This window comes from Magallana gigas, chromosome 5 (genome assembly GCF_963853765.1).
Source record: "Magallana gigas chromosome 5, xbMagGiga1.1, whole genome shotgun sequence".
Classification (NCBI taxonomy): Eukaryota; Metazoa; Mollusca; class Bivalvia; order Ostreida; family Ostreidae; genus Magallana; species Magallana gigas.
Genome location: NC_088857.1, coordinates 36,905,588 through 36,916,148, shown reverse-complemented (window position 1 = coordinate 36,916,148; position 10,561 = coordinate 36,905,588). Strand labels below are relative to the sequence as shown.

Here is a 10,561-nt window from a genome sequence, read left to right as displayed (position 1 = left end):
GGAGCTCGGAACGTGTTTTTCCGAGCCTGTCGGAAAGGCCCGAGAAGTTGCGATTGCATTCACCACGAAACGTACTCAATAGATCTGAGAGCCTATATTTTCACTGTATTGCAATCACGATAGATGGTACATTTTGTACAAACCATCATTAGAAATATAAACAAAGTTGCATAAAATATTCTAAGATGAAAAAAATTGACATAATTTTGGTACACTAACTCGCAATACAGTATAGTTTTATTCAAGGAGAAGAACTAGTAAATTGTTAAAACTTGTTTCTGTTCCTTTTGAGCAATCAATAAAATATGTTCAAAACAAAATAGTTTTACCTGAATTTTGTTTACCTCAAATAATTTTTTTTTCAAAAACAACACAGAAACAACTTTATCCTATCGCTTTTTATTGAATTTCAAGGAACTGAGCGCTTCTTTCAAATCCTTGGCTGTAGTTGGGAGGAGTTGAGAGGCGACACTGTGGACCCTCACAATTCCGGCCTGTCCCCCTGAGGCCACCCATGTACAGCTCTGAATGTTTGGGCACATCTCGGTCTGGAAAAATATAGACAAGCGTTTCACTTTACAAATCACTCTGCCTGCTTGGACTATGACCCATTCTACAGTACCCCCCCCCCCCCCCAAAAAAAAAGTTTTCCAATACCTGTTGATGCCAGATGTTGAATAAATAAATCTGAGTCATAATTTCATAATTATATACATGAATTAATTGATGATTCATTTAAGCATCTCTACAAAACAATAACACATCGAAGTAATAACTGGGGTTTTTTTAACAATTTTTGGTACTAATAAGTCATAAAATATTAAAAATGAACTTCAGAAGACTGAAAACAGACTACGATGAATCATCCAACTTATGCTAGTTAAATCCAGAATGTATTTCGGTGTATAATTCATAATAGTTCTGACTATGAAACAAAGGCAGAAGAATGACTAATTAATTAAAATACAATATTTTAAACGTATGTGTGAACATTATTATCTATTACATAATAACAGAGTAGTGTGCAAATGAACACATTTTTGAAAATAATGTTTAATAGGGCTTTTCTCTTCTTCCTATATTAGTAAAAAATTCTGTTTTCTTAAGATTTATGAAAATAATTGTTGAGATATCTTCCAAGGTGTGATAATAATACATGTATTGCTATCATAAGTGTTTTCGTCATGTATTACTGTGTTACATACAGTATTTGAAATATCTGTGACATGATGGTATATATATACACTGATGGGAACGCCAGCCTTACCCTGTATATGGCTCGGAATGGAATGCTCCTTATATCGTCAGCTGGTACGGACAACAGAGGTAGCTTTCTTTTTGTCTGAATTTTAAATGTAGAAAAATAAAAATGTAGAAAAATAAAAATTCTAAAGTTTTTTAGTAAATACAGAAAACATGAACATGATGATAATGAGTCTGTAGCCACTTGGATAGCTTTCGATTTCATTCCTTTTAACAAAATGATCTGTCTTCAGAGCACAAAATAGGACAAGTTGGCTTTTAATACACAACGTGGAAGTTGAACAAAATTTTAATCGATAAACAAAACACTTTATATTATATGAATTAGTAATCTTTTTCATCTTATCAAACAACATACATGTACATGTATGTATGTAAAATTAATCAGAGGTACTGTGAGCAAGTTCACAAATGATACCCCTGCTAAAAAAAATATAACACTCAAGTATATCTTTCTTGGAAAGTCATGGATGCACCATTTATCTTCCAGTGAGCTTGAACTTGCACAAATGACCTTCGGTCAAAATTATGACACATCCACAGACCATAAGCAATCTTTGTGTTAAGTAGGAATTTTCAAAGTATGTCTTTAAAAAAGATTTGGACTGGATACGATTGCACAAACAGACAGACAAACAAACAGATGGACAACCTTGAAGGTGATTTCTATATATATTCCCCCCAACTTTGTTTGCTAGGGGTATAAAATTGAAATCCATTAACCAGAACCATAAAAGTACATGTAAATAGTCACTCTTCTGTAGCATGTGTAGGTGTCGATTAGGAAATATCAAGAAACACGTCAGAAGTCCAGAACTCATATCACCTACTGTAAAATTATCGATAATATACTAAAAACACTTAAAATCATATTGGTTAAAATATAAAATTTTCTGGTGATTACATAAAAGCATAAATTATCACCACACCTTTTAACACACAATGTCATTAATTCATAAAATAACGTCACTGATAAACTTTGACTAGCCTTTTCTAACGGTTTTTTTTTATACAAAGACATGTTTTTCCTTTAGAAGTAATTATTATTTTGCAACATAACATACCTGTTATCCCTCCCGCATTGCGCGGGAGACTCCCGCAAAACGGCCTAAAAATCTAAGATCTCCCGCATCCAACCTATCTCCCACGCGGGAGACAAAATTCTCCCGCAATCGTATTTCTCTTCCCCATAACCCCCCCCCCAACCCCCCCCCACAAATTCTGAATCTTTACATGCAATTTTCAACAACCACTGCGGGTTTTTCTCTGATTTTGAGCTCAAAAAGCTGCTGTGTAGCTTGAATATATCAAAACCCATCCAAGTACTGTCTACCGTGATCATAGTATGACATTTTATAGTCCAGTTTACTTTTTACGATTACTTCCGGTTTTGACTTAGGGTGTATTTCTTTCGTCAGTTCGGAATGCTCCGGACGTGTTCTACCCAATGAAGTGTACCAGAACTGTGTGCGGGCACAACCGGAATCGTGTTCGGCGCGCACCACGTTTTGAGGTAGTGCAGAAAGAAGAAAAATGGCGGCAACTGTGTTTATGTGTTCATCTTGTGGAATGTGTTTTGATAAAATGGGCTTATTCACGGCTCATAATTGCACAGGTAAACGCAGTATACAAATTATTTAAAATCAAAAAATGTTATTATCTTATAAAGCGACATATTTCTGGATTGGATGTAAGAAAATGTTAATAAAAGCTTTGTTGTATAGTAGTTTATACATCGCAGTTTCGTCCTATTTATAAAGTGAGGATCTTCTGCAGCAGCTTATTTTAAAGCTGCTTGGTCCGATTTTTTTGTAATTACAGTATCAAAATTTTTTGTATACAAATCATTTGTCTTAGGAAGTTATGGACTTTCTCCTATTTACACCAGCAGAATCAGTCCCCTTTCAAAGTTAGAAATATTCAAAGTAAATAAAAATAATTTCTCTTTGGGCAAACGAAAAAACAAACCAAAATGCATCACGGGAATGTTTAGAAAAGGAAATCGCATGGTTTCGTCCCCCGAATGATTGGGGTTATTCAACCCGCATGCTATGCATCGATTGTAAAGAGAGCAGACTTTAGAAATATTGGCTAACAAAACGTACACATGTTTATTTGTAATTTGTCTGATCATTTCGACCTTTATTTAAAGCGATGTCAAATTCATAATACAACCATACCCGTCTCGTCGTCAGGGGTGAAATTTAACATGAGGCGAAATAACACGGTACCTTTTAATGTCGTTTTGTTTTGTTAGCAAATTTTGTACGTATTTTTCTTCATTGAAATTAGGCATAATTGACGGGTAAAACTACTGCAATGTCTATTATTATACATATACTAAGCATAGCCATCGTTTAAAAGCGTGCATAAAATTTGATATAAAATCGGACCAAGCAGCTTTAAGGCTTAATGAAAGTACGAACTGATTACACGGATGTGATTGATGGGTATTTATTTTTCATAGAAATTATCGTCTCGATATTTTTTTAACACGCTATCGAAACCTCAGGTACCTTTTGGGGGGTCTGGAGGAGGAAATAATTGGAGTTATTCCTCACTTACTAATAAAACAGAATCCCAGGGTTGCGTTTTACGAAAGAATATGGCTTAATTTAAAAATACTAATTATTCATTAGTTACTGATAAATTAAACAGTAAAATATACCTGTAGCAGGGCCTATGATTTTTCAAAAAGAATTATTTGATATCAATTTTGCACCATTAAGATGACTTGCGAGACTTGAAATTTTTACGACTTTGTTGTAAGTTCGTTTGTAAAACAGGTCCCTGAACCTTTGTCGTATTCTCAACGGAGGAATTTTTTTTTTGGGGGGGGGGGGGGGGGGGAAGGATTTAATCAATGTCAAAATATATTCACAAATTTTCCTTACTTACCAGCCCATAATTTCATCACATGGTTGAAAGTGAGCAAACACTGAGTTTTTTTAAGATGGTCAATATTATTTGTATAGCTTAATCTTATTTTTAAATATATCTAGGCAGTAAAAGAAAACCTATTGGCATTGGAACTAGTGTTGAAGAGGCAGAGGACGTTGTATTAGAAATGAATACAACCCCACAAGAAAGAAGAAGAACTATGTTTGAATGCCAGGACTGTAAAAAGGTGTTTTACAGTATGGACATTTTTGCAAACCATGTCTGTGTCCAGGCTCAACCTAGCATTAAAGGTATCAATATATTAAATTTAAATTAAACAAAAAGTGACATTTCCATGTGAGTAAAGAATTCTCAAGCAGGATAATGCATCGCAAACATACTAATAAGCAAAACAATACTTGTAATTGTTTCATATGCATAGAAAAATTACATAAACAAGGGAATTTTACTTTTATATAAAAGTTACACTGAGTGTCACAATTTTGATCTTTTGTCTCTGCAGAGGAATCAACAGCATCCAGCGCTTCAACTTCAGAAGGTCAAGATCAAGGTCAAGGTATGTTCTGGACCAGGCCAGCAACCCTCCTTTTGATTGACGAATACAAAAGTAGAATGGATTTGCTAAACAGTGGAAAGCTAAGAAAGAAATCAATGTGGGATCAAATAAGTAAAGTTTTAAGTGGTAAAGGACATAAAATGTCAGGTGCGCAATGCGAGGGGAGATGGAAAACCCTTTTGAGGGGATTAAAAAATGTCCATGATCATAACAAGAAATCGGGAAGGAATCCCAAATATCACCCATATGATAAAGAGTTGGCTTTCATGGCTGAAAAGCCAAACATTGCAGAGTCCTATGTTGTGTCCTCTGGTAGTGGTAATTCAAAAGCTTCAAAACCTATAGCTGCAAGTTTAACTGCTACTGATAACCAACAAAATTTAACTGCGAATGAGTCTGATGCAGAATCAGAAAATTCAAGTAGTAGCGCTTCTAAGAAAGTAAAAAAGGAATCTATTGAATATGAGCCAAAACCAAAGAGAAAAAGGTCAAATGAAGTTGTTGAAGTCCTTAAAAATTTCATGGACACCCAACAGAAAAGGTATGATGACGAGTGTCAAAGAAAGGAGAAAATGCACAGTGAACGCATGGAAATCTTTGGCGGTTTCCTTGAGTTGCTTAAAAAAGGAGCCAGTGATGCAAAAAAGTAGAAGGGTTTAATTGTTCAAAACATAGAATACTGGCCTTATAGGGTGTACCTATCCAATGCTGATTTGTCGGTTGTGATTTTTTTCCCTTCATATTTGCTCAATTTTTTTTAACAGAACACACAATTACAAGTAAACTCTCAGTCTGTATATAGTGGTATGTAAAAATGGGATGCCAAATGTGATAATTAGAATCTTGAAACAACACCCCCCCCCCCCCCCAAAAAAAAAATAATTTTTTTTTTGTTTCAACTGACGATTATTTGCATAAAAATCTACACTTTTCTGTAATACTTCCATAATTATATTTTTCTTGTTTGTATCAATAGCAAATGCATTTTGGTTTGGTTTCAAATTGTGTATGTCACATGTATTATTGCAAATTTATGTTTTACAGATACTGATGTTTGCAAGATATGCATGGAAGATGAAAATAAAATTGAATGTGCATTTGTTGAGTGTGGCCACATGTTGGCATGTAGAAGTTGTGCCAGTAAACTAAAATCTTGTCCAGTATGCAGGTCTGAAATACAACAGGTTTTAAAACTGTACAAGCCATGAAATTTTAAGAGTACACGCACAATACAAGGACATGTTAACTGGAGTTACATTTAATATGTGTAAATGTACAATAGTTTAAACAAAATATGTTCTCACTTTGAAATTTAAAACAGATAACTATTAAAATTAAGAAATTCTCTATTTAAATTCACAGTTCATTATTTTTGTATGTGTCTATCTGGTAAAACATTTTAAAAAAGAAAGATTTTCCAGAACTGTAATTTTAAAATGTGAATTTAGAGTGTAATCAGTAATTGCATTATTGTTTGTGTTTTTTACAATGCAACAAGGCCAATTTGAAAACATTTTTGTGTACTTTACTTGTAGTTCAGTTGTTCCAAATGCTATTTTTTACTAGTCAAAATTGTCCTTGTACTTTTTCTGGCAGATTTGATTGTTCTGTTGATGATTTTTGTGATGCACCTGAGTGCCATTTTTACATTCTTTACGCATAATGTTTTTTGTTATATGAGAGAAAATACTCGATTCCTTATTTTTATGATTGTTAAAAATATATATTGTTTTTGTGATATCTTGGAGAAAATACTCAATGTCTTCTTTAGATAGAATAGATATTGTTTTTTGTTATATCAGAGAAAATACTCAATTTCTTACTGATACTTTTGTTTAATAAAAACTATGGTACATATACAATACATTGTTTTTTGTTGAAAATTTTCACTTTGATTAAAAGTTAATTAACTTAGTCTTTGTTTTCATACTCAAGTGTTATAAAAAAAAATCAATAATCTAATCTTTAGACTAGATCGTACATGTCATTATTATATACAGGGTTATTTTTGCCCATCTTTTTTTCACCCAATATTACTAAAGCATGTTTTATCAGTTTCAAATATGCATATAGTCAAGTTTCACTATATAATGTTTGTAATCTTTTTTAATTTGACCCTTTTAAAATTCACCCATCAACTGTGAGCAAAAATTTCCTTGTATACAGTAATCATATTAAGAGTTTAAATCGGCATGGATTAATGATGCTTTAATGAGTTTTTCCAAACAACACATAAATGTTACAAAATTATGTCTTTGTAATTTAAAAGTACATTATTTTGCAATTACATGACACGCCCAGGCAAGAAAGAAATCTGTAAAAAGGTTCAAACACTTCTTAAGTTCAAAGACTGTTTGCAATATTATCGCGTTTGGCATTTGCTTGAGCATTTCCACCTGCCTGATTTCTCGGCAGAGGATTATGATTTACCGCATTATCATCTTCGAAGTAGTCTATCATTTCATCTTCGTTCAGAATACAAATATTGTGTAGAATGCAGCAAACAATAATTAAGTCAACAGCAGTTTCAACTTTGTGAGTGTCTACATATTGTAATCTTCGAAATCTACCTTTGTACACACCAAATGCACGCTCAACTGTTACTCGGGTAGTTGACAGGCATGTATTATAGTGGCGTTGAGTTGGGGTTAAATGTCCATTATCTCTGTAAGGGGTCAACAGCCAATTCCTGAGAGGATATGCAGCATCCCCTATAATGTGAGCATCACCACACCTCGCGGGTCCATTTTCCCAGAGATCAGATGTTCTCAGCACCCTTGCATCATGACAACTGCCAACGCTACCTGCAACAACATGAGTGAACCGCATATCTTCCCTACATACTGCCTGCAAAATCACAGAGTGGTACCCTTTTCGATTGACATATGTCTCTGGGTGTTGCTTTGGTGCTTTTATTTTTATATGTGTACCGTCAATAGCACCTAACACACCTGGGAAGTTAGCTTTCCTTTCAAAACCATCTAAAACTTCTTGCCTGTGAACTCCTTCTTGGGGCCACGTAATGAACTTTGTTTTTAAGTAAGTCAAGAAAACATGAAAAACACGATTTCTACATCGTACCACAGAAACTTCAGCAATATCAAATCTGTCGGCAATACGGTTTAGTGTTTCTTGGCTTGCAACGTACCATAATACGATTAGAAGTTGCTTGAAAATAGGTATATGCTCTCTGCCTCCTGTCCAACTTGGAAGAAGCACTTGATACATCTGAATATTTTCACAAATAGTTTCAAAAGTTGTTCTTGTCACTCTAAAGAAACGTTAAAAATCATCCAAAAGGTACTGAGGTACTACTTCATCCACGTATCCACTTATCTTAATTTTCTCCTGGCGGGCACTGAAAGAAAAGGTACACTAGAGGTAAAAATGTTATTATTTTTTCAAGTAGTTGCTAGGTTATAAAATATAAAATTTGAGTATAGTTTTTGTTTTGTACATTCACTTTCTAACCTACTATACATGTTATTATCATTTTTGAAGTATGCAAAAATGGGAGGGGGGGGGGGGGGGGGGGGCTCAACCAACTTTCGCCCCCTTTTCGAAAGGAGACAGTAACCCCCCCCCCCCCCCGAAATTACATCACCTAACAAAAATTCGCTTTATAGTTAAGCAACGCGCATTTATTAAAGAGTCATGCACTTACGTTGATGAAGCAACTATTGCAGTAATTGATTCAGCATCGTAGGTGTTTTGATTATCCTCATCGTCATCATCCAGTTCAGCGACGAGAAATAAAATCAATGTATTGTCCGCCATGATGTTTACCCGGAATATCCTCGTACATTTCATTGGTACAGTGCGAATAGGACGTTCGGGATGCGTTCCGGACAGACGAAAGAAATACACCCTTAAATCAGTTACGTATTTAGTTATGCATAGGCCTTATAAAAAATATAAGTGAAAGCCTAAAACATCTTGATTTTACTCTGTAACACCAGGGAAAACAATACACAGCCAGTGGTGTCACTTAACAGGTACACAGGTAAAGCACCCAAGCCACGTGCAGTGAGTCGTGACTAATTCTGTCTGGCCAGCAGAGTCGGTAAAAATCAAAGTGAGTTTGGAACACTGAGTGTTTATACAAGCTACCGATAAAAGTGAAGCTCGAGGAAAAAGCATTTCACAAGAGTTTATAGAGTTTATAGTACCGGTACTATGAATTACAGGGATGCTTTAGACATTACAACAGACATCATTTTTAAATGATACTAGAGAAATACATGTTGTTTTGTGAATTAAAAATCTATCCTATATATAAGGCAAAAAATAATTTTAATGAATATTATTTACTGGTATTTTCTTAACTGAGTTTCACTGCAAATTCAAAATACGCAAAATAATTTTTCTGTGTTTACCCTTGATGTCAGCATGCAGTGATGGTTCAATACTGAACAATACGAAGACTTAATATAAAAAGTGGCACTATTGACTTCTTGTATTGTACCATGCAAACAAAATAATAGTTTTCTGAACATGTACAGCAACACAAGTTGTAATTGCACACTGGTAGTCATAGAAATAATAAAAGTGTAAGATCAATTCTATGTAAGAATCAAAATTTGGTGGCCACGCACAGTCACGGATTTTCTTCATACTTGACAATTTGATAGACTTTGGTGAGTAAAAAAGCCTAACACCATTTGTTTGTTGCTATGTGGTCCCGTTGCCATGGTAACCGAGGGTAAAGATGTAACAAGAGGCCCATGGGCCACAAATCGCTCACCTGAACAATAGTCCTTGTATCATTTTATTTCGAAAGGGATTATTATGAAGTGAACTCTGAATAAATATTGTAAAACTCATATATTTCAAGATTTTGCCATATATTAAACAATACATAAAAAGAAGAAACAATTTTATCTTTGGCATGTTTTTATTCATAGTTATTTTACACATCAAATGAGACTGAATTAAAAGCTCTAAAATACCCATTTGCAGTAAAAAAAAAAAATCCCATTTCTCTGAAAAAATTGAAAAATATTCGTTAAATAATAAAAAGATGATATTGGCATCTGTTTTGTATTTCAATCATTCAAAAGCTTCTTTATCGATTCATCAAATAAAAATATTGCAAGTGTGAAGAGGACATTAGGCATGTTAGATTTTGTATTCTCATCGATCATCTGTCTTATAGACTAAACTAAATAAACATGGAAAGTCTATATATAGTTGATAAAGTCTATCAATGATTCCTACTTTTTTTCCATAACCATTTTTTATTTTTTGTTCCTTTATCTTTCCTAACTGTGTGTTTGTGAATCAAAACTTCGTAAAAACTAAGATCCACACCTTTTTGAAGTTATTTGAATTTATGATCTTTGATCCCGATCACTTGGATCCCGATATGTGAGTAATTGATGTCGGGATCGAAATTCCCAAAAAAAACCAAAAAACTAGTCGATAAACATACACATGTATTTCCAGATAATTTAACTATGGTAAACTTATCATGGAAATATCTCTTCTTTTTTTTAAATACTTCTTTTAATAAAAAATGATTTAAACAATTTAGAATCTGCACTATCTTAGAATGATTGCATAGTAATCTCACAAACTGTAGCGTTGTACTTCTTAAAAAGAAGAGTTTAAAAACATTTTCCCATTATATAAGTCTATGTTAAACTTTGAACATGTTTTGGGGCCGTATTAGTATTAGTCCGGGGATCACGGTTTTCACAATTTAGAATCTACACTATCTTAGGGTACTTGTATAGTAATCTCACTAATTTTAGCACTGTAGTCCTTGAGAATACATTTTTAAAAACATTTCCCCCCATATATTTCTATGTTAAATTTGTCTTTTTTAATCAACTTTGAACC

At 33.8% G+C, this 10,561-nt stretch overlaps 2 protein-coding genes and 1 long non-coding RNA gene across 7 annotated transcripts in view; 1 reads left to right on the top strand and 2 right to left on the bottom strand.

The window, feature by feature from the left end:
- Window positions 1–379: 379 nt before the first annotated feature.
- LOC105324283 (general transcription factor 3C polypeptide 2) overlaps window positions 380–10,561 on the bottom strand; it is a 36,959-nt gene continuing 26,777 nt past the window's right edge. For 3 of the 4 annotated variants that reach the window (XM_011423340.4, XM_020065520.3, XM_066084896.1), the window contains 2 exons: window positions 1,268–1,342; window positions 380–548 (listed from right to left, as the gene is read on the bottom strand). In XM_011423340.4, the coding sequence (XP_011421642.3) occupies window positions 390–548; window positions 1,268–1,342 (234 nt within the window). In that variant the 3' untranslated portion in view covers window positions 380–389. The remainder of the gene's footprint in view (window positions 549–1,267; window positions 1,343–10,561) is intronic. The other variant, XR_010714075.1, reaches the window with a different exon arrangement.
- On the top strand, window positions 2,658–6,604 carry LOC105348860 (putative inhibitor of apoptosis). 2 transcript variants are annotated; one of them, XM_066084895.1, is made up of 4 exons: window positions 2,658–2,878; window positions 4,266–4,454; window positions 4,667–4,720; window positions 5,765–6,604. In XM_066084895.1, exons 1-4 carry the CDS (start codon window positions 2,797–2,799, stop codon window positions 5,926–5,928), a joined length of 489 nt encoding a protein of 162 aa, XP_065940967.1. In that variant the 5' UTR covers window positions 2,658–2,796; the 3' UTR covers window positions 5,929–6,604. The 2 variants fall into 2 exon arrangements, with proteins under 2 accessions (XP_065940967.1, XP_065940966.1); XM_066084894.1 differs by having other exon boundaries at window positions 4,667–6,577.
- Window positions 6,914–8,593, bottom strand: LOC117690245 (uncharacterized). The gene is made up of 2 exons (XR_004602344.2): window positions 8,385–8,593; window positions 6,914–8,078 (listed from the first exon to the last, which is right to left on the bottom strand). It is a non-coding gene; the product is annotated as an uncharacterized lncRNA (long non-coding RNA).

What these genes read in the sequence shown, in the direction of transcription:
- LOC105348860 (XM_066084894.1), top strand. Translation starts at nt 2,797, where the DNA reads ATGGCGGCAACTGTGTTTATGTGTTCATCTTGTGGAATGTGTTTTGAT. An exon ending in CACGGCTCATAATTGCACAG is followed by an intron (nt 2,879 to 4,265) that starts GTAAACGCAGTA and finishes AAATATATCTAG; the next exon opens with GCAGTAAAAGAAAACCTATT. An exon ending in GGCTCAACCTAGCATTAAAG is followed by an intron (nt 4,455 to 4,666) that starts GTATCAATATAT and finishes TTGTCTCTGCAG; the next exon opens with AGGAATCAACAGCATCCAGC.